At 41.7% G+C, this 24,616-nt stretch overlaps 1 protein-coding gene across 4 annotated transcripts in view; it reads right to left on the bottom strand.

Moving 5' to 3' along the window:
- Positions 1-23,637, bottom strand: part of B3GALNT2 (beta-1,3-N-acetylgalactosaminyltransferase 2) — a 60,725-nt gene extending 37,088 nt beyond the window's left edge. For all 4 annotated transcript variants that reach the window (XM_015419948.1, XM_015419927.1, XM_015419934.1 and 1 more), the window contains exons 1-6: positions 23,414-23,637; positions 14,110-14,257; positions 12,570-12,670; positions 11,958-12,151; positions 10,697-10,792; positions 3,644-3,754 (exon numbers count right to left, since the gene is read on the bottom strand). In XM_015419948.1, coding sequence (XP_015275434.1) covers positions 3,644-3,754; positions 10,697-10,792; positions 11,958-12,151; positions 12,570-12,670; positions 14,110-14,257; positions 23,414-23,525 — 762 coding nt within the window. In that variant the 5' untranslated portion in view covers positions 23,526-23,637. The remainder of the gene's footprint in view (positions 1-3,643; positions 3,755-10,696; positions 10,793-11,957; positions 12,152-12,569; positions 12,671-14,109; positions 14,258-23,413) is intronic.
- Between the last annotated feature and the right edge of the window lie 979 nt (positions 23,638-24,616).

The following is a 24,616-nucleotide window of genomic DNA, read 5'->3' as shown; positions in this document are numbered from 1 at the left end:
AACTTCAGTAGTGTTTAACTGGTTTAACTAGGTCACTTTTTAATGTACAAAGATTATACATATATAATTTAAATTCTCTGCCCAGCTCATTAAAATTAGCTGCAAGCAAGCATCACAAACCGCTTACGGTAGTTTTGTGTTCCATTCCAATACTACTCATGAGACTAAATAAATAGACTTGAAAACAAAAACCAGGACAGTGATGGAGGGAGAGAGTTGGTTTAAGCCACAGAACCATAACATTCAAAGGCTTCAATATATATATCACTCATGAAATAGCGTTCAAATTAGTTCTTTGGAATTTAACAGTATAATCATTTAGGCTACTGTGTCAGAAGGTAAAGGTAAGGACAGGGCACAGCTGCTGAGATGGTGCCATATGAAACAACCCAGGATTTACCACAGGCTACGCAAAATGAATGAATAAGAGGATGGTGGTAACAGCAGGTGGGTGGTGGGGCATCAGTGGAGGCCATGCAGCTAAAACACTGGTGCAGACTTACACCAATAGTATTTGATTCATAATAAAATTGCAGTTGACAAGCAGCATAAGAGTGTGTATCCCCCAGACCTGCACTACATTATTATTTATTTATTTATGTACTTCAATAATCCTTTTTGGTAGCAGGGAAAGTGAGATGTGACTATTTTAATAAATAATAATTGCCACTACTGAGATACAGCTTTGATACCCAGGAACTCTAATACACTGCTACTTCTTTCCTTGCGTGGGCTCTCCCATTAACGAACCAGAGTAAGATGACTGTATCGAAAAATGTCCCCTCTCCAAGGGACCGCAAACGTCCCATTTGAGGTGTCCTGTATGCCATTTGAAATCCACACATGGAGCAAATCAATCAGGGTGCTTTTCAGTTTTCATGTTAGTCCATGTGTGTAAGTGGTTTGTAGAATCTATCTTAGGTTCAGTGCTTTCAGGTGGCAACCCATTTGACAATTATGTCATGGCTGCAATCTGTTCATTTCCCTAAAGTAAATCTAATCCATGACTATTGCACCTCACAAAGTGTGCAGAGACCTTTATTCAAACAAGAGAAGATGAATCGTTTTGTGTTGTCAATCGAAGACTTATCTTGTAGTATTCAAAGTCAAGATTCCTAAGGTGAGTCAAGTTTATTGTGAACTAAGTGGACTTGCAGCTTAAAAGACAAAAACCCTATTTACATCTTCAAAAGCGTGTAAGCTCAATGGGTTAGATTCAGTAATGCATTAATATAAAAAAACTACTTAGCATAGTTCTGCTTGTGGATATCTTGTGCAATGTCCCCAGCTCCCACCCTAGTTTGTTCATATACACAAAGATATACATGCACACGCAAGAACCTGTGCAACAATCTTCTCCATCTCCCATATTGTACCATTTGGAGCCACTTTGACAAGCAAGAATCTACGAGGTTCATGAAACCCTGGGATTGGTTCCACAAGGGGAAATGTAAGTGGAGATACCAAGTCTTGGTGCAAGTGGCTACCATGGTCTTTTTCTTGTGCTTCCCTTTGTGTAAAAGCTCTAGTGCAAGTGAAAATTTGGCACCAGATCTAATCCATCATGTAGAGAGGGACCTGCCCCTCAACCTCTGCATATTTTCTTGCTTTGCAACCAATCTGCTTGGAGCGGTTTACAGGGAACAATTACATTGCCTATCTAGGGCCACACAATGAGGGGAAGTGACTGCCTACCAGGCACCCGTGACATGGAGGGAATAGTAGATGCAATGTTGCTCCCCCCCGCTCCATGGATTGAGCCTTTTGATGATATGACCAGGGTAAATAAAAATAATATGAAATTAAAGGCTTGAACATTGTCACGACAGGACACGGGTAAGTTCTACTAGACTTTACAGTGGGTGATTAGAGAAGCTACATTTGCTGCTGACATTTTTGGCATCAACCTCATGTTTAACATAATGTCTAATTTGGCCCCAAGTTAGCAAGCCACAGCAGCCAATACTTAAATCACTGTTTGTGGATCCCAAAGGGAATCATGTCCTGCACGGATGGTGGAAATCCAGCTACTATTCAACTGAAATGAAAGGTTATAAATAAAACTCCATAACAGCTTTCCAACGGAGGTGTGAAAAACCAATTGCTAGAGATTATCCTCTTATTCCTCTTCCCCTCCAATGCACTTTTAAAGAAACAGTCAAGCATGGAGAATCTTTTTGAACATCCACTTGAAAATACTGACAGAAAAACACTGGTCCATCCATACAATATAGTATACAGTCTCCAACAGTAATAATGGGAAGTGAAGGAGGAAGAATAAAATGCCATAACACTCACTACATGAATTCAATACTTTGCTACATTTTGATCATTCTGAAATTTACCTTTTAATATTCAACCATACAACAAAAAATCTAAAGTACTTTGTTCAGTGAATATTTACATTACACAAAAAGGCAACATTTGTTCCTTTCTGATATTTTATTAAATTTACAGATCTATATTAGTTTCCTCTTGACCACCCTTTTATGAAGCTGCTTTATACCACAACAGAACATCTATGGATCACTCTGACTGGCAGAGCCATGCCCCCTTCCTTTAGTTATAATCTTGTTACTCTTCTATGTATTTTTCCAGAATTCAATAACGGACATGGTACTCAAGATATAAGCATATGCAGGAACATTTTCCTATCTTTTTCCTAGGAGTTTTGAATTTTGTTATAATTCAAAACACAGGTAGAACTGTGACTCAAGAGTCTTAAACAAAAACACAATACTTAATTTAAATAATCTCAAAAGAGTGACTGGAAAAAAGCCACTCATTTAAATTGTGGCTTGGCATACTTGTGCAGTCCAAGAAACATTTAAAATTCTCAGGGAGAAGGGAAATAATCCAAAGGCAGCATTCCAATTTGCTAACAAGTAAGAGTAATAATAGTTATGAAACTCTTAACAACTATGTGCTGTACAAAAAAAAGAGTGTTGAAAGGGTGATGAAAAGGTTGAAGCCACAGAAAAGGAAAGGGCAACAGAAGGAGAAGCAGAAGCCAAAGGGCAAAAGTTTGAGAAGACAGGTGCATTTCAACACATTTTTTAAAGTTTTTAGGAAAAAGAGGTGGAACACTGGGACAGCGTTATTGTGATATAGCTGATATTTTGGGACACTGAGCTCCACAGAAAAAGGTGCACGAAACAGACTTTACATAAAAGAAAAAAATCTTTAGGCACAGTCTAAAGGAAAGCAGAGCAGAGACAACGAAGGAGCAAATAAGGGGAGGAGAGTGTGAGGAGCCAAGACGTACAGATAGAAGTATAAAGCGGAAGCTTATACCAGCCATAGTAAGAAACTAGAAGGGAGAATAACAAGGAAAAATATGAATAAAATGAGGCAGAGAAAAGTAAACAAGTAGCCAAGTTAAGAAAAAGAAAAGATGATGAACCAGGAAGAAGGAAACTGAAGTACTCAAGCTAGGCAAGGAAAAGAGAATAAACCAGCATCTTCACAGTAAGAGCAGAGAAAAGAGAGTGTATTTTACCAATGTTTAACAGTTGGTAACAATAAGTTTGGGAAATAACTTGAATACAATACAAAAAGTATCTGATAAGTATATAAGAACCATTTAAAATGTTTACCAAAGTGCTGCCATTATAAAAAGCAGATGTGGGAATAAAGGACCAACCGTAGTGATTCGGAAGACACCTCCTCCATCATTCACCATCACTTTGTGAAGATTTCTAGACACGAGGCCTTGTAGATCCTGGCTTTCCCACACAATAGTGCCTTCAAAACTCTGCCAAAACAATCCATCACGTACTGTTAAGAAAATATCTATATATGCATATAAATACCAAAGTATTAACTATACAAATGGATTTTTCAAGTTTGTTAATGCTCTCTGGAGAACTTAATAAAATAGAAGTATTACAGTCTAATTCTAATGTACATATCCATACCGAAGCCAACAGCTTCTTGAACCATAAATACTGCATTTTACGTACAGGGAAATCAGTTAGGGATAACAGGACACTTAGTACCAGATAAGTCCAATGAAATACCCGAAAGAGGTTTTTTGCCTATCTGCCAGGTCCATGGAACAAGAGCATCTGCAAGTTATGCAGTATGTGCTGTCAGTAATTTTGTTGTTGTTCAGTCGCACAGTCGAGTCCGACTCTTCGCGACCCCATGGACTAGATTCCGCCAGGCCCTCCTGTCTTCCGCTGTCCTCTGAAGTTGGCTCAATTTCATGTTCGTTGCATCGATGACACTGTCCAACCATCTCATCCTTTGCCGTCCCCGTCTTCTTTGACCTTCAATCTTTCCCAGCATCACGGTCTTCTCAAGTGAGTGCTCCCTTCTCATTTGGTGGCCAAAGTATTTGAGCTTCAGTTTCATTATCTGGCCTTCCAGGGAACAGTCAGGGTTGATTTCTTTTAGGATTGACTGATTTGATGATCTTGCAGTCCAAGGGACTCTCAAGAGTCTTCTCCAGCACCATAGTTCAAAAGAATCTATTCTTCGGCGCTCGGCCTTCCTTATAGTCCAACTCTCGCAGCCATACATGACTACTGGGAATACCATTGCTTTGACCATCCGGATTTTTGTTGGCAGGGTGATGTCTCTACTTTTTATCATGCTGTTAAGGTTCGCCATCGCTTTCCTCCCAAGTAGCAGGCGTCTTTTAATTTCATGGCTGCAGTCACAGTCTGCGGTGATTTGGGATCCCAGGAACGTGAAGTCTGAAAGCTCAATAGAAGCCTCTATTGTTGTCATTACCATTTTTGGTGAAATCATCTGCTAGTTTATGTTTAACACCTCTCTCTTATTTAAATTCATTATTAGTCTATTTTACATTTGCAAACTGTTCCAGTGTAAATTTTTACAGGGCATAAAAGTATATGGCATAAACATATTACCAGGGAGCTTTCTTGTTTTCTAAAAACAGAATTCTTTAAAAGCGAGCATATTTGATAAGGTTTAAAAAGAAGTCGTTTGTGATCATATCACAAAAGTTGACCACCAACACTAGGTACATGTTTAAGGGTGAAAAATTATATTAAAAAGGAATAAAGAGGTTTCCTAGCCCATGTTTTCCTCAGAATATTAATGCAAAAGCGGGGGCAGTAATCACATGAGATAAAATGACCACAGGGGAAAGTGCAGGAGTTAAGTTACTGTATCTGCCAAATCTCCCCCCTAAGTGCCCTTCTGGAACCGCTTTCTCCCTTATCACCATAAACAGTACGTTGGAGACTCATGTCTGCCAAAACAATATATAGCTCCACCTTCAGAAAGTAGAGTGAAGCAAGTAAACATTAAGTAGAAAGGAAGTCAGACTACTGGGCTGCAAGAGCCTCTTCCAGAAAGCCCTTGTCAGACTGTCTGAACACACGGCATGCTCCACTTTGCTTTAATTTGCTCTCCCCCCCCCTCCATTTTATAACTCCTTACAAGTTTAGGTAGCTCACACTACTTTCTAGCTTTCTAGTGTACTTTTGCTGATGAATCCCTCATTTATCAAATGACTTATCAGCAGAAATCAGGTTCTTGAATATACGCATATAGACAGCCACAGCACAAAGAGTACAGCTTTCAGCAATAACCAAATTCAGTACTGAACGTTGGCACAGAAAACAGGAATATCACCTCTCATCTGTCTTTCCATCTATGAAATTCTAGACAGTATGTTATTAATATGTTGCACAGTTATTAATACGATTTTATTTCAGGCTGGATTTTTTCTATCTGCTAAAGGACATGAAGGGGCAAAGACACTGGGGAAATGTCCAATATTTTGGAAAAGCTTCATTAATTTATATTTTAACATGCACTGAAATGCAGAATCCTTGTTTACCCAAAGAAGTAGGTGAGCAAGTTAACAATGACACTGGCCTTCAGCTATTTTTTTATTTTATTTTATTGTAATGAAAATCTCAGGGCTAAAACTACAGAAAGGAAGACATTTGTGGCAGATCTGGACTACATCATCGGGTTTCTCCATATTTAAATGCCACCTCATAGCTTTTGCACTGATGAAAACACCTGGACAGGTGTACTGACAAAGACAGGTTTTTTTAAAATGTCAAACGGTGCTGAGCCTATTGATATTTTGGCTCTTCCATTAATACACAAACAATAGACAGGGTTGAGTCAGGGACAAATAAATGTTTTAAAACTTGCTTCTAAGAAAACTCCATTTCTCTGACTCTTTTATTTTGGCTGTAGTTTCTCTTATCCTTTATCAGCTTGAAGCTTTCTCAAGCAGTGTTAATTTGGCCTGACAACTGGTTGTTATGAAGTTATTTTTAAAAAAACCTCTGTTGCTCTCCTTAAGAATATCAAACGGACAGGTGCACTTCAATCAAGAAGACAGAAGACATCAACCTACTCACTCCATTTATATATTGTGTTAGTTCCTTCCCCCCTATTTAAAGCCGTTCCAGGCAGTCTCTAGGCACAGAGAGGCAATCCTTAAGGTTTATAAGTAATAATAAGAAGCCTTGATTGCAACAGGAACTGAACAGGCTAAATATGATCTTCCCCTCCCACAGCTGCACAGGGCAGGCCGCCACATTCTACAGATTCTTAGCTTCCCATTAAGACCTCACTAAAGTTGCCTAGACATGGATAGTGATTGTCAGAATGTTCTCAGAATAACTCTAGCAGACACAGGGCCACCTCACACATTACACAGAGGCCAATGTGTGTTTCCTACCACATGAAAGAAAGCCCATGAAAAAGAGCCACAGCCAATCTGGGTCTATATACCAAATATGCTTGTAAAAAAAGCACAATTGCCACATGGACATATTACAGTTTTACAGGTGCATATGTAAGATGGTATGTGTATGCCTATAAAAATGCAGTGTCAAAGATTAGAACCCTCTGAGTAATTCTAAAAACTTATGAACAATCTTCTACAAAAGTACTTGTGGCATGCCAGTTTCTGACCCTGGTAGACACACAACCCACCAAGAAATGACTCTCGATAATGTAGACAAAATGCGCAGTGATCCATCAGTTCATCCTGGCTGCTTCTCTATAAGTGGGAGAGGTTTCTATCTTTCTGTTTAAGTGCTTTGTATCTTCTGTTTCCTATTCATATGCAAAGCTGCTTGCCCCAGGCACTTTCCCCGAGGGTGTGAGGGGAGAGCAAATTGCAGATGTTTAGCTTGTTTCTCCCTCATCTGCCTGCCTCTCTTTCTCCTCCCCAGATCTTTCTGTACCCCAGGCCTCCTCTCTTGACTGTTTCCTTAACCCCACACAGGTATTACCTCCAGGACTTCACTGAAGGGTATGGCATAGGGTTGTCAGGTTCCCCACACCCACCCGGCCACTGGCAGAGAATGGGGGGGCAAGGTTGCCAGATCCAGGTTGGGAAACTCCTGGAGATTTGAGGATGGAGCCTGCAGAGGACAGGAACCTCAGTGGGATACAATGCCATAGAGTCCACCCTCCAAAGCAGCCATTTTCTCCAGGGGAATTGTTCTCTGTAGTCTTGCAATGAGCTGTAATTCTGGGGGATCCCCAGATCGCACCTGGAGGCTGGCATCCCTAGTACGGAATCTCTGGTGTCTTTAGTTCCTACCACACTTGAGGGAGGGATAAGAATTCTTTTTTTATAGTAGTGTATCGAAACTCTCCTAGAAGAGTGAAACAACAAATAATAACTGAGTCACTTCCCTAACCCACTCTCTCGTGCTTGGTTCTGCCCAGTTAACTATAATTTTATGCATGATTCTGGGTTTGGCAGATATTGGGGTTCTATTTATAAACAAAGTAGATCTCAGAAGGGTGAAGTCTGTATACCCTGATATTAGGGTTACCATTTCCCAGTTCAGGGTGGGGGATTTCCTGCTTCTGCAGGCTCCTGCCCACAGCCACCCAGCTGGCCAGCGGGAGGAAATCCTCCCCAAGAGCAATGTCAGGTAATGTGCCAACATCACCTGGAAATGACATAGGCACGTCAGTGACACTCTGGTTTGGGCAAAACTGTAGTGTTTGAGGGTCACTTCCAGTGACGTCGGCACATCAGAAGCGATGTTTCTGGCTCCTAGAGCATCCCCCTCTTCCATCTGCCAGTGTCTCAGAGACCTGACAACCCTACTTGATGTAGGTCCAAACTGATACTTTAAACAAAATTTAAAGAATTATTTTCCTTCATTAACAGTTATAAGTTTCAATTAACCAAGAAATTATCTTATTTTTATGAGTAATATTGTGCTGAGATTCAACTTTAAAGCTGGTGAGTAGAAAATAACAATTGGCTACGAAGCCCAACCTCAATCTGTGAATCCCTGCTTTAAAAATACCTTTTCAGTAGAAGCTCAAGGCAGTGACAACAAACCCAAACAATTAAATCATTCTTAAAGCCAGTGCTAAAGCCAGCTCCTATGTTCCACCTTGGAAAATCTGCTGCACAGAAAAGCCATTTCATTATATTTCTTCCAGAGTCTTAAAACAGCAGTTATCCAGAAAGTATCCACAAGAATATATCCATTTGTTGTTCAGTCACACAGTCAAGTCCGACTCTTCGCGACCCCATGGACCAGCTCCCGCCAGGCCTTCCTGTCTTCCGCCGTCCTCTGAAGTTTGCTCAATTTCATGTTCGTTGCATCTATGACACTGTCTAACCATCTCATCCTTTGCCGTCCCCATCTTCTTTGACCTTCAATCTTTCCCAGCATCAGGGTCTTCTCCAGTGAGTGCTCCCTTCTCATTTGGTGGCCAAAGTATTTGAGCTTCAGTTTCATTATCTGGCCTTCCAGGGAACAGTCAGGGTTGATTTCTTTGAGGATTGACTGATTTGTTCTTCTTGCAGTCCAAGGGACTCTCAAGAGTCTTCTCCAGCACCATAGTTCAAAAGAATCTATTCTTCAGTGCTTGGCCTTCCTTATAGTCCAACTCTCGCAGCCATACATGACTACTGGGAATACCATTGCTTTGACTATGTGGACTTTTGTTGGCAGGGTGATGTCTCTACTTTTTATCATGCTGTTTAGGTTCGCCATCGCTTTCCTCCCAAGGAGCAGGCGTCTTTTAATTTCATGGCTGCTGTCACAGTCTGCGGTGATCTGGGATCCCAAGGACGTGAAGTCTGTCACTACTTCCACGACTTCCCCTTCTATTTGCCAAGGAGTGATGGGGCCAGATGCCATGATCTTAGTTTTTTTGATGTTGAGCTTCAAGCCCACTTTTGCGCTCTCCTCTTTTACCCTGAGCAAGAAGCTCTTTAGGTCCTCTTCACTTTCTGCCATTAGAGTGGTATCGTCTGCATATCTGAGGTTGTTGATCTTTTCCCCAGATATATACATAGGGTTCCCCAGATATATACGTAGGGTTCTGTAAAAGGCTCATATTACTAGTATAAACATTTATTTAGCACTCTACATGCTACTAAATGAATAACTCAAAATATTCCTTAACTGTACCGTTGTCATCTGCTGTCTTCTTCCTGCCTCCCATCCAAAGTCCGAACAGTTATTATGCCACTGTTGCACAGCAGGCCTCCTCTCCCAGACTGATCAGGAAGCCTTGAAGTCACACATTTATAGCAATGTTTTTATGTCAATACCTAATGATAATCTGTAAAGCACTTTGTTCTTAGCACAAAGACTTCAGTTCTCCAAAGGTAAGCCACAGCCACAGACTTACTAAGCAGCCATTTTGCAGCTGCAGGGCATGGCATGGAGAAGGGAAAGGGACCATGTGATCCCCCTGCAGCGTTTCCAGTCAGCAGCAGGGTGGAGCATGGGTACCTTCCATGGGGTGCCAGGAACTTTCGTCCTGGTGGACAGGAGGAGGCAGACCTGGGACATCAATCGTTAACATATTGGTAAATTCCTACATGGCACTAACAAGTGGGAATTAACATGAAACACATGAGTGTGAAAAGGTTTGATGCTAATTTCTTGTGTTTCTACATAGAAACATATACAACTGGGAAGCTAAAAGCAATCATAGCAGTATACCTATTACAAGAAACCACCGTCTACGTACAGGTTTCATGTTAATTACTACTTGGAAGTGGTTAATGTGCGACATACACCTAATATTTTGAAATTATCTGTCAATTTCAAAACTCAGCTTTCACTATACTTTTCTTGTACACATCTCCATTCAATGAACCATCAGTTCCATGAAGTAATTCCGGGAGAAGTAATGATATTTTCTTGTTTTATTCATTTACATGCTACCCTATGACAGAGGCTAATGTTCAAATATTACAGGCAGAAAATGGTTTAAGAAATAGTCCTTGGCTGATCTGGCATGTGAATCGAAGTTTAAGTCCAAGACTCCATCCACGTCCCACCGTAAGAACCACAAAACAGACTTTTATCCACAAAATTCTGGAATATAATGGGTTGCTAATACCTCCTCTTTACATCCTATGAGCAAAAGCTGACTTATCAGTATAAAAATGATCTCTCCGCATCAAGACTTGGAGACAGTTCTCATGAATGCCATTTCCCCCCCCATCATTAAATCATTACGATTGTAAGGAGCTTTCATTTACTTACAGGACAACAAATTAAATCACAGATCTTTACACTGTAATACTGTAATAAATCACAGATCTTTACACTGGTATGTGTGACACTGCAAAACACTTTCGAAGCCAACAATAATTCAATACCTTTTAAAAAGGCTGAATAAACTTGGACACATGAAAAACAAACAAACCCATGGATAAGTATTCGTTTCGTCTGTGCCCCAGTTTAGATACTGCACATACCTCAGGCAGAATGAACTGTTCTACAGGTTTGTACCAAAGTCTGTTCACTTGTACTCCACAACTAGGAGGACTAAAACGAGCACTGAAGAGTGCCTCCTACAAAAACAAAGCAACAAATTAGTAAGCAACACTTGTTATTAATATTATATAGCCTTGCTCCCTGAGCTAGTTTACAGCAGAAAATGACAGAGAAGATCCAAGTGAAATTTCCTCAACCCAATTATGTTAAAGTACAGATAATGATCCTTTATCCGGAAGCCCTCAGTATGAGTCACGTGGGCTAGGAGAGGGTTTTTTGTTGTTGTTGTTCAGTCGCACAGTCGAGTGTGACTCTTCGCGACCCCATGGACCAGATCACGCCAGGCCTTCCGGTCTTCCGCCGTCCTCTGAAGTTGGCTCAACTTCATGTTCGTTGCATCTATGACACTGTCTAACCATCTCATCCTTTGCCGTCCCCGTCTTCTTTGACCTTCAATCTTTCCCAGCATCAGGGTCTTCTCCAGTGAGTGCTCCCTTCTCATTTGGTGGCCAAAGTATTTGAGCCTCAGTTTCATTATCTGGCCTTCCAGGGAACAGTCAGGGAACAATTCTTTTAGGATTGACTGATTTGATCTTGGCTTACATACAATTAACTCTACCTAAGCGAGTTTGATCAGGCAGCCTAGGGAATCCTTAGCTCCCTTCATCCCAAGGCTCTAGAGTTTCCCTGAGCTATGCCCTCTGAGGCTGCAGAGTTCCCTGTCCCCTTAAAAAAATGAGCATTTTAATATTCAGGATTTGAATAAAAGACAAAATTCCAAGGGGAGAGTTGAAAGAACCCAAAAACGAGGACACTGTTCAACAACTGAATTTAAAAACAAAGCTGTTCCGACTCAGCTGTACTGAAACCCAAGAGTTAGCCTGGCACATTAATATACTTTTGGGTGGCCTAGTAAGGAAAGAACATGTTCCTTTTTCCTGTGTCATGAGTTGCTGCTGCTTTGGGGTGGGGGTGGGGGAGGCAAGAGATATCATTTCCCTCTACTTACTGCCACATTTAGAGCCTTTGAAATGCTCTTACAGTATACAGATTTCCACACACCACAACAAAACTACCTGACTATATCTAAGAAAACAAAACTGCCAAAAGACTAAACATTACAAAACCCATAATGCATGTTCACTCTTCACAGAGACCTTTTGTCTCTCCATGCTTAACCTTTCCTGGTTTAAAATGGCTACAGATTTAGTCCATTCTGTTACAATAACTATAGCATCATACCTCCTGTTCTGCTTGGTACAGTTTCACTGTGATGTTTCTCTGGAATCCTACACCCTTAGCATCGTAGAACACCCCGAGACTTGTAATAACAATTGGGTAAAGGACTTTGAAATGTACACTGACAACTCTGTCTTCAGAAAGCACTGAAGTATCATCCTCTGGCAAAGTGAATGCTTCAATTTCTTGATTCAGGACTGTTCAAAAAAGAGAGCACAAGACAAGCCCCTTTAAGTGGGAAGAAAGTGATCAAGATCCAGTAACACTGGAGTGCTCTGTATTCTAGGAGGCATGGATGGTCTCCATATTATAATTATCATCACTGGTAAGTTCAGGAGATAATGCACTTCGAAGCTGCTTATATCTTTAATACATTTACCTGGAAGAGGGATCGGTAAAACTGCAGACTATTTTTCATGGCTCATCTAACATAAAGAAAAAATGGTCTGTCACATCAACCTCTGAAATTTTATTTTATCATAATAGCACCCCAGTGGGCAGAAAACGGTGGCAGTTAAAAGTGTACAGTTTTCAAGGCTTACTGTTTGGAATATGCGTGTGACAAAACACCAATTATCCAGTACAAAAAATACTCTTATATCCTGATGTTCATACCTGGGTTGGTGATATTCAGAAGTCTGCATGAATAAGGATCTTCTCGATCTTCCACTGGCACATCACATCCACGTGAACCAATTATGAACTTCACAAGGACACTAAAATGTCATCATTAAGAAGACTTACTGATTTCCATATCACCATCTTCAGAATACTAATTATAAGGACAAATATCTGTTTCCCACACAATAGGACGTATTCATAAAATCCCATAACACAGCTAAGATCATTGATATAACACACTTCAGTTTTGTCCTTTAGAAAAGGCGTTTTCCTCATAATAAAGGATTATCAGCTATTACACTTCAAACTGAGATGGATTGACTCAATGAAGGAAGCCAGAGGGCCCCTCAGTTTGCAAGACCTGAACAAGGATGTTAACAATAGGATATTGTGGAGGTCATTAATTCATAGGGTCACCGTAAGGCAGAAGCAACTTAATGGCATTTAAAACACACACGCATTTTAAACAGCAATAAAATTAGCACACAAAATTATTCTACTGCTGGTCTCATTTTAGTATCAATTTTTTCTTCAAGATTAATACATATTTTAGTAGTATTCAATTAAGTATCATGGAACACTAGAGCAATTCTAGACACTACCTTGGGAAATTCATGTTTATGAGAGAGACAGAGAGAAGCACCATTCAAAGCAGATGAATAGTTTTGGTTAGAACACTTTATGTGAGAGCACTGAGAGGTAGGCTTCAGAACTTCCTATAACATATCTAATAGCAGGGGTCATTTCCTGCAGGAGCGCACAGGAGCGGAGCTCCGGCAGTAAAGAGCCCAGGGGGCGGGCACATGCAACAAGCCCCACCCCCTGCTCCCAGCAGCCCTCAGTAAGAGTAAGAAGCAGCCAGGTAAGTTGCAGAGCCCCCCCCCCCAGCTCCCCTGTCCAAAACAGTCCAGTGGCACCTTTAAGACCAAGTTTTATTCAGGTACAAGCTCTCCCTCCTCTGTAAGGACAGATCTGCACGTTCCCCCCCCCCAATAGCTAGCAATCCAAAACAGTCCAGTGGAGCCTGAGCGTTGGGTGTTGCCATCTGACACACTTCCGGGGACGTCAGGGGGTGTGGCATATGCAAATAAGTTATGCTAATGAGTTATGCTAATGAGCTCCTGCACCTCTTTTCCTACGAAATGACCCCTGTCTAATAGTAAACTGTCTGACCATTGTCTGGATGATGAACGCAGCCAAACCAAATCACCCACAGACAAGGCAGACATCTCTGAATACTCAGTAGACTCCCTTACATGTTCAGAAAAGGGGGGGGGGCCCTCAAAAATCATCCTAAGAAAATAAAAGCGATCAAATACTGAGAGTCCCAGAAAGCTTACAGAATTCTCGAAGGCAAGACTTGAGAGGTGGAATTTCAAAGTGTTCCCCCATCCTAGAATTCCTCAACTTGTCTGTAATGATTGTAAAATATTTTTAATACCAACTAAATCAGCACAATGATCTCATATATATAAGCATTGGTATTAGGCCTGGGGCTTCATGAGAGAGGCAGCAAGTAAATACTGGGAATTACCGTTGATTTAATCCTGCATGTTGCTTCAAATGCCTGAACCAAGTGCTTCTTATAACATTACGCAACTCTTCATTGTGTCTTGCAGACAGTACCCCTACAATGACATCATAATGCTTCGGTTTCCAGTGAGGAAAGAAAGCCAGTAGACCTATGAGGTATAAAAATGAATAATGCCTTACCAGAAAAGCATGCAAACATATGCTGCTACAAATCTAAAGGCCAGACTTATCAAATCCTCAAACAGTAAAGGAGAAAAGTGAAACATACAAACAGAATGGGGTCAGTATTTTTGTAAGGAAGAAGAAGATTACATGGGATTGAATCCTATGGAAAACTCCCTGCAACAAAGGGAAGCCCCTGGATTGCAGAAAAAAATCATGAATTATGATCCATTTTTTAAAGTGTTGTGTCACCTTAAGGAAGAACAAATTTACTGAAACGTAATTTTTTGTGAGCAGATGATGAAGTGGGCTGTAGCCTACAAAAGCTTACATTTTAACAAATCTGTTCTCCTTAAGCCAATATAAGACTTGTTTTTCCTTCCCTGCAATAGGCTAACATAGGGCCAAACTGGATGTGATGGCATCTTGCATCCACTATACGGATGCCATCACCATTTTAAAGTGATTTAAAAGTACCACAGGATTCCAATCTTGATCAGGCCCACAATACCCCCCCCCAAAGCCTTCTGAAGTGCTGAAACAGGCACCCCACACACAGTGGGAACAAGAGCACGTCAGCCCACCACACTACAGGCCCAATCCCTCGCAGCATTTTGAAGTTACTCACAGACCAGCAAGCAGTGCTCAGACTCATGGGTCTCTGAGGTTAAATGCACACAGGAAGATCAAGACCTTTAAAAATACACACCGACTTACTGAACAAACAAAATTAAGAATACTACTAGGCAACACAGTCTCTGGAGTCAATTAGCAAATAGCACAATAAAAGCAAACTTTTCTTTCCGACGCTTAATACCTGGCAATAACTAGTGCACCGTTCAAAACAGCAGAGTCCAGGCTAGAAGCGTATACACCTGTCCCATGGGATTAAAAGTTAACATAATGTCGCCATTATCTAAGGCCCAATTATAGTTCCGTGCTCTCTGACATCAGGTGGTCTCCAGAATCCAAGCAAAGCGCTTGTTCACTGGAGCCCTCCAAGATATGATGCAACTCACTCTTGGATCCCCCCATCCCATCTAGTTACTGAACTGAGTGCTGATCTCTTCGCTTAGCCAATTACCACCTTCTGATATCAGACCCTGAAAGAGATACAGATAGTATCTAAAAGAAGGTTAATTACAAACACCTGCAAGCTGAAGCAGACCCACTATTATTCATGTCAACCCTTGGTGAAACTAGGGTGCTTTGCCTCACGGGAAAGTATTCTCTATATTTGGAATAGACAAGGCAATAAGAATTTCAGATAAGTAATTTTGCATATTTGCAAACTGACACACAAGGAGGTGAAGTGACATCAACACAGGATTGCCAGGTCCAATCTTCCCCCCGGCCGGGGGGGATATGGGGGGCATGCCAGGAGGGGGAGAGGCCGTCTCCAATGCAATGAAATCACAGAGTGATGTCATCGTATCAGGGATGGAGTGCCATGCATGCCCCCCCCACTTTCCCCCAACCACTTAAAGGGAACTTCCGATGGTGCCTGCCCTGCAAGCCATGAATCTGCAGCTTGTAGGGCAGGCATACACTGCACCCACTCTTTTCAAGCGGGGCTGCGGATGACTGTTGGGGACGGGGCTTCCCCGCTGGTCAGCTGACCAGCACCTGAGAGAGCTCAATAAATCGGGACTCCCCCGCCCCCACCTGGGGACTGGCATCCCTACACCAACAGGAAAAATCCTGTATATCTATTTGTTGTATTGCTGTACACATTAACATTTTCCCCTATGACTTTTATTAATTTGCATTTCACATTTCAACGAAAGTTTTCAAAGCTGTTTACATAGTAAAACATTGATGAGTATAGTTTACATTTGATTAAAAGAATCTGATATTGAGAAGGAAGGCTATAAAATTAGGAGTCCAAACATTCATTTAACCTACTGACAAGCTTCTACTCTCTTAAAAGTTTCAGGAGCTGGTAAACCACATTCCCCCCCCGTATTTTTGCTATTTATGTGGCTCTTCAATTATAATGGCAAAAAGCATCACTAAAAATAAATGTACAAATCAGCCCGTTACTAAAGTCCCATTTCTTTTAAATAGGATGCTCACTAAAAGTGAAACCTGATAAATGTGAGAAGAATCCCAAAGCCAATAAGGAAAAGCATTCCTTATTCCTGACCTATTTCCAATCAGTTATTCTATAACGGAATGACTTAGACTTATATTTAGCACTGGCATGGGATCAGTTTCGTCTCACTCTGCTTAATTTGAGAACGAATCCAAAAAAATTAAGATGACAAATCAACTAAATGCCAAGACAATTTGGAACAACTACTGCACGTAAAACAGAAGATGTAGTTTCAGAAATCCAATTTTATTATATCCCATAAAGTTCTAAAAACTTACAATGCAAGTTCCACATATAATGTCTTAGGCCATGTTCCCTAGTGCCATTTTCCTGTCTGTGAACAAAGAAGGAAACAAACATGTTCCTGTGACTTCATGTTTACCTTCTGGCTGACTAGAAAGAGAAACAAAATTATATCCATGTTCTAAAAAGGTAAAAGTTCCCTTGCTCGAAAGCCAGTCGAATCCGACTCTAGGGTTGCGGTGCTCATCTCCGTTTCAAAACCGAAGAGCCAGCGCTGTCCGAAGACGTTTCCGTGGTCATGTGGCCGACATGACTAAACACCAAGGCGCATGTACCTTCCACAGCCTGCAGTTCAGCATCTTAACCACTTGAGCCACCGCACCATGTTCTACTAATATATATATTTGCCTTAGATGTGTTCAAGACATTGTTATGACATAGCTCCAAGCACTGATTCCTACAGTCAGGGCTGGGTTTTAGTTTTTTCTTTAAACTCTCAAGAGGGAAATGAAGTTTTCAATCTGTACACTGAAAACTCATGAACTTTTAAACATTTTTAAAAGATTTTTGTCAAAGAAGTTCTGGAACACTGTTCTGGTACATTCCCCCAGAAAAAAGCCCTGCCTACGGTCACAAAATTATCATAGATGTTTTCATTAATTATGAAAACATATCTGTGGGGCTTACCTCCTTGGAGTTAGCTAAAATTTATAACACATCAGAAGATGCAAGCTGGTATTTCAGAATTCCTAAAACGACATTTTTCCATACACAGTAGACATGAGTGGGCTAACAGACTCTATCTAGAAAATGGCAGTAGTTCCTGAAGAGCAAGAAATGGGAATTTAAGTTCCATTTACTCCAGAGATTATGCTTCTGGACTTTGTTCTAATCACCTCTAAAAGACTGCCAGTTATCACTTTAAATTTATTAACAGAGGTATGACAGTTATTTGCCAAGTTATGAAAGCAAGATACTCTTCCAAATAAACAAGAATGGTTAAATAAAATAAAAGAAGTATATATCCTAATCAGTTTTAGTGCACTACAACAAAATAAAAATGTAGAAAGATTAAATTGTTCTGTATCCAATCATTCAATCATTCAATCATTCATGGGGTGGAATAAGTTAGGGTAGAGGTGTGAAGGCGAATGCTGTCTCCTATTATTTTCTGAGAACATTAAGGTCAAGTTAGTTAAGATATTTTGAGAAGCATCATGTTGAGTGATAAATATGTTTTGTAGTAAATTATTTTGGATCGATATTTTTCTTTATGTGTGTGTTGTTTAAATCAAACAAAATGTATTTCAAAAGTATTGTGTTTTAAGAAAAGCTTTCTTAATCATGAGATATTCCCAAGGGAGACAACGCTTTCTCCACAGTACACACAGTAAAACATAATGTTCTTAATCACCTAGATACAAACATCATAAGCATGGATGAGACAAGGGTTGGGGAAAGTTAACGTTCAAGAACCAAGTAAAGTTTCTCTTGGAGTTGACTTGGTAGACAGAAGTCCCTTTAGCATTCCAGGCCTGGTTGCCACAGATGCATGCAGTAAAAAGATTCTCTTTTTAATCCAGTAGGTTTGAACAATCAGTTCCCCCCTAACTTTTTTTAAGCTTTGCTATATAATAAAACAATATTCTGAATATTTTCAGAAATTTCATCACATGGTATAAATATTATTGAAAATTCTATACTAACAAATATGAGTAGTCTATAAGGACTATCAATTCTCATTAAGAAGCTAAAGGGGTACATTATCTCATTAAAAAGTAACTAACAGAGCAATCCTAAACAGAGTTGCTCCAGTCTATGTAAGTTTAAATTATCTCCTGAAAGATTTTTTTATATTACCTGTGCTACTTAGCAGCACTCTCACTTTGCTACTCCATTTTATAATTTTAAATCACATTTCCCACCAGTGTTACTGTTCAAAGACCCAACTATACATCATGCTAATTTCTGAGGGCAGTTTCATAGATTATGTCATGAAAACATGAAATTTTGAATGCAGACAAAGCATAACGAGGTCCCTGTGGGATACACTTGCCTCACAATCAGTTTAAAACACAAAGATCATTCCAGTGTATGCTGTACAAAATATGTACATGCTAAAAGGATAACATATGAAGAGGTCTTAAGCATACAGCAAACTAGAACGATATTCACATTTCCCTTCCAAAGTAGAACTAGCTACTGTTGAATCCACCCCGTGCTGATTTCTACATGAAGTCACTTCCCGGATAGTCACATTATGACCATGCAGTTATATTACTCCTGGTTTCCCGCTGCCTTCATGTCTGCAAGGAATGCTAGGTCACACAAGGTTCACTTCTGTCCTCTAGCACCTCACCACAGGGAAACATCAGAGGTCTGAAATCAAGTTATCGTCTGTATACAAGTGGGTCAGACTTTGAGATGTTAGGCCAGTTACTGGCATCCCTCGGAGCACTAGGGGCGGGGCCAGGGTGGAAATGACATTATGTGGTGCCACACCCAGCCCAAACTCAGGATGTGACATATAAATGTCAAGTGACTCCTTGGCCCCAAAACTCCATGGTACTTCATTTCTGCCCCTGGAACCTTTCTCCTACCGGTCTGGAGAGCAACAGTGGGAGGGCAGGCCCAACAGCAGAAGCCTTCCAGCCATAAGCAACCCTAAGCAAACTAGACACAACATCAGAACATGCGCACTCATCACACTATGGCCCTAATCTAAATTGGGGACCTTCTGCAATATGGCCTCAAAAAAAGTGAGAGATTATTGACAGATCAAGAAATCACATCCCAATCCAAATTACTGACTCTGACTCGCTAGACAGACATCTGTCTTACACTTTTATTTTTGCATTTAGATCCATGAGGACCTTGCTTCCAATTACTGGTTTGGAGAGATCTGAGCATGTGAAAGCCAGAAGTAAACAAAGCAAAACCCTTTTTAGAGTCCAGTTCTCATACAATATTGCCAGACAATGTCTCGAGATTATTGTGGGTTAGCAGTGACTGCCTGGAGAGTGTTGCTCTGTATATTTTAGGGGGCTCTCATGGGAAATCTAGGTTACTGGTTCAGTTTTATCACACTGTTTTCCAATAAAGCAAAATTAGATAAATAATAGATAAATCAGATAAACAGATCCGATGACTTTTCATTCTGTAAAATGCAGCTACATACTCTTAATCAGTTAAACCTTTTCCAGTCCAAAATTAACTAAAGCGATGCCAAAAACAGCTCTACTTAAACATAGCAAACTATCAATTTATGAGTTTTTCTAGGTTTTCCGGGCTGTATGGCCGTGGTCTTGGCACGTTTTGCCAGCAGCTATGACTGGCATCCTGAGAGGTATAACACAGAAAGATGGCGTACTCTCTGCATCAAGGTGAGAAGGAAAATGGTAGGCAGGTAATTTATATCTACTCAGAAAGGTGAGGTAGGGCTGAGTCATTATCTTGTAGGAGTTCCCCAGGCTGTGACATGCTAATGGAGGAACTCTCCTGAGGAGGTTCTTTTGCATATGGACTGGCTGTTGAAATTCTAATCTTATCTGTAGTGCCGTTGTAAAATGTAGAGCATTCTGTGTTTTTCAGGACAGGAAACCATGCCCTATTTATTTTTAAACTCTCTTCTTTCCTGCTGAAATTGTGTTTATGTTTATGAATTTTAATGGCTTCCCTGTGTAATCTGACGTGGCAATTGGATGCGTTGTCCAGCCTTTCAGTGTCTTGAAATAAGATACTGTGTCCTGTTTGAGTTAGGCTATGTTCAGCCATTGCTGATTTTTCAGGTTGGCCCAGTCTGCAGGGTCTTTCATGTTCTTTTATTCTTGTCTGAATGCTATGTTGTGTGATCCCGATGCAAACCTGTACACAATTTATGTATAATATACTCCAGAATACCACTGACCTAAAGTAGTTAACTGGGACCTAGAGCAGTGGCAGCTGATGCAGGCAAGTGGTGTTTGAGGACTCACTTATCTATCAGACATTAGGATGCATTCCAGAAGACACTCAGAATAACTGAAAAGCAGTATGGTTCACATATCTCACAGCTTCCTAGCAGAGATGGAAAATGAAAAAACATTAAGGTACCATTGTCCTATCCCACCTACTTGGACTGGCAGTGGCTCTACAAGGCCTCAGAACAAGTTACACTTTTCAATATGAACTCACAATGACCACAATATCATTCAGGAAAAAAAATGTAATTAAAGTTAACAGAGAAATGGGGGAAATACTTGAACAAGAAAAGTGTCCATTAAAATTACTGAGCAATAGAAAAATAATAGTAGAGCATAAACACATTCCTGTTTCCCCAAATCTTAAAAAAACCTTACCCATAATTTTTGAAAATATGAGACAGGCAAATAAACTTAAGTTACCAGAATTTTTCCCTGATGATAACTTCACAAGGGTATCCGTGTTAGTCCGCTGCAGCACAAACAAACAGTAGTAACATCTTAAGTTTTTTCTCTCCCAGTATAAGCTTTAATTTCTACCTTCCATATCGTCAAGAAGACCCTTTTCAAGTTCATCATTTATATCTCAAAGGTTTTTGCCCACTGCTGGATGAAGTCATACCTGTACAAACTGGTTTCATAGCCTTTGTCCTACCTGAAGGGCAAGTTTAGACTAGCCTTAAAGCATCAAAAGAGTATACATTAAACATTTTTCACCCCAACTATTACCTGTAGGAGGTCACTGCAGTAAACACTTAAAATACAAGCATGCAGACTCCTACCAACATTCTTGAGGATAATTATTTGCAAGTGTACACCGCCCCCCAATTGACTATGCTTAAAAATACTATGATTTCAAATGCAGCCAATATCTGAGCTGCTCAAGGGCAAATTTGTTTGTTAATGCTTTTCTTATTATTTGGATAGCTTTGTTAACTACTCTTAACACCAGTAGCCAGCAGGACCCCCCCCCCCCCCAATCAAGCACTCTGGGCTACAATGATTTGCTTCGCGACACCATGGACCACATCATACCAGGCCCTGCTACAATGATACATGGTTTCAAAACGTAAAATTCTAGGAGGAGGAAGCCATGATTATATCTCAAATCTTATCTGTTTTAGCTGCTTTGTATTTACATTGCTTGGAACTTATGTTTTTCTTAGCTATACCTGAGACTACAGTTCCTATAAAGGCTATTAACTGGCCACATCTCCCTCCCCAGTCCAGACAGACAAGGCACAGATAACAACATATGAACTTGCGGCACTCCCTTATACCAAGTCAGACCATTGGTTGGTACTCTCTGCTCTGTGTTCTAACTACTCTACTCTTTTAGCATCCCTACTCATAAATAACAGTGAATGCACATACAATCTGAGCACAGAGTACACTTAATTTTTCTTTACAAGAGCACTGAGTTAATTTTCACCTTACATCCAACACATGTACAGCTTAACATGTTATTTAAATCCCATATTTATCCAAGTGCTGGTCCCAAATTTGATTTGTAAAGTAAACACACTCTGTCTCTTTCTTACAAACAGATGTACGGCCGGTCACGGTAACTTGTGAACAGAGCTGTGGCTCTCCAGGGTCTCGGACTTTCGCATCACCCTACTACCTGATCATTTTAACTGGACATACCAAGGAGTGAACCTGTATACAAAGCAGAAGTTATACCACTGAGCCAGCCAGCCTTCAACAAAAGACCCAAAAAGACTCTAAGGCTGAATCTGCATTTGTCATTCCCATCGGTGTCCCAGCCTTTTGACTCCGTCTTCAAAAAAGCTGTCTACATTTGGTGTGGTTTTCACACCTCAAGAGTGCTAGCATACTTTTGCATGTCCACATATGTTTATCGTCCTTTCTGGGCGGCTCCACTGTCATTGCACCTCTGCACTGCTTTAAAAGAATCTTCTCCAAACAACATTCAAACAAGCATAGAGAAAGACAGCTGTCACAGCAGCATGAAACTAATTTAAAAATGCAAATGCAGATTCGACCTAAGCCTGCAAGACCACGAACTTGGGAACAACTGTCATAGCACTCAGGCCTTGCTTCCAAACAGGCATGTACGAGATCAGGCTATAAATATCCTTTTCCTCAATATGTTTTACCCGCATTCTTTTTTTCCTACAAATCAGGCAGAAGTAATCTGTTTCTTTTCCTCCCATACTGCTCTTGGTTTCTGTTTTACACCTTACTTTGCAGCCCCTTTCGCGCCCTCCCCCTTCCTTCAAGTCCTTCGGGAAACGATGCCATTCAACCCCCTAAATCCTCTTTTCCTACTCCGTCTCTTGAGCCTCAACCACCTGCCCTGTGAACCACCCGTGTTCCGACGTCCACGAAACTCCACCCGAATCAGAGGGGATAACCACGCGGAGGGCGGGGGCGATTCTGACCGTCCAAGGCACCCTTGTTTTCCTTTGGGTGGCTGCGTGTGTGTCTGTGTGTATGTGTGTGGAGATATCTCACTAACTCACAATGCAGAAGCGTCGCCAGCTCAGCCTTTTGGTGCTCCCCCCTCCAGGAGAGTTCACCCCCACAAAAAACACAACGGAGGAAGAGACAGCCTAGTCTCCTGTGCACTCATAGGCGCTTCTTCTGTCACGTCCCAGCCCGGACTGTGACGGGCGGCGTCTTCTCTCCCACGCTGAGGGCGGCGAGAGGTGCCTGCCTGCCTGCCACCCACCCCACATACCTGCTTCGCGCCTCCATTACCTCACGCGCGGCGGGGAGGACAAGGGCGCTACGCTCCCCCTTCGCCAGAGGCGCCCACCTCCCCTCCCGTGAAGGAGCCTGGTGCCAAGGTGGTGGGCTGCGTGGCTTGCCTTCTCCCCTACCTGCCGGGTGCTGCTTCCCGGGGCCACCAGCCGGGCAGCTGAGGAGCAGCAGCCAGAGGTGCAGCGCGACCCCGACCGCACACGGGCACAGAAGCACCAGCCAATTTCGCATTGGCCGCCGGCGGCCCCTTCCCAGCCGTGGCGGCGGCCTCTCTTCTCAGGGACAGAGTGACCCGGAGGGACAACGAGGGCTCCCCAGCCGTCTGTTCCCCAGCCCCCCCACTGCAGGCGGGAGGGAGGGAGGGAGGGAGGGCGGGCGCTAGAGTCCCGCCCCAAGCGGGGAAAGCGTGAGCGCGAAGCCCAGCGTCTGCCTACAATCCCCACAATGCTCGGCCGGGAAGGGGCGCCGCCTTCCCGGGCGCCCAAGAGGCTCTTTGATGTGCTGCAACCTGCCAGAGCCTGCTTTTGGAGGATCCCCCTTAGTGAGCTGAGTGGGAGGGGGAGTGCGTGAAGAGTAGGACAGAAAGACTAGTGTGCCTAAAAGCCGAAGCTCTTTTCATCGCCCTCATCCCTACCTCCCCCTGCTGAATTTATAATAGTAGTATGGTTGATCGATTGCATGTTTATTAATAATAGAAACATCTGTTATTATCTTTTAAAATCCTGTCGCTTGACATCACGAGGTAAATCCCTTCGGCTTCTCCTCTTCTCCGGTTCTTAATACTTCCCAAACACGTGAATGTGTGGAGCGGGCAATCTTAAAGCAACCGAGGACGCCCACGCCTCCGGGCGACTGGCTTGTCGTGCGTGGGTGGGTGAGAAGGCTGGTCCGCACATTTGGCAGCGCCATCCTCCAAGGCAGTGCTCTGAAATTCAGGCACACCAGATCTGGGGTCACTTCGTGAAATGTCGGTTGGTGCCTGCCCACGTAGTCAACATTTACAAGCGGAACTGGTGGCCAGGGAGGGAATGTGCTAAATCTTCAGAGGGTCAGCTGATTTGTAAAGATGCACAGGCTTCCCAAACTATTGCTGTCAAAACCTTTTATCATTTTTAACAGAATAAACAAGGTATTTGGGCAGAATTTTAATCCCTCATAAAACCCAAAGCTTCAGAAATATAAAATGCATATAATGCAAGTGACATTTAGACTAGACTGTGCAGAAGTTTTTTGTGTATAAACATTAGGGATCATTAGGGATAGCGAACCTCAACAGCATAATGTTGTTGAGTTCATCATTTGTACAAATAGAGAATTGGCCA

Source organism: Gekko japonicus, unplaced genomic scaffold, assembly GCF_001447785.1.
Source record: "Gekko japonicus isolate JY-2015 unplaced genomic scaffold, Gekko_japonicus_V1.1 scaffold315, whole genome shotgun sequence".
NCBI classification, from domain to species: Eukaryota; Metazoa; Chordata; class Lepidosauria; order Squamata; family Gekkonidae; genus Gekko; species Gekko japonicus.
Note: the sequence above shows the minus strand (reverse complement) of the source record. Positions and strands in the feature narration are given on the sequence as shown.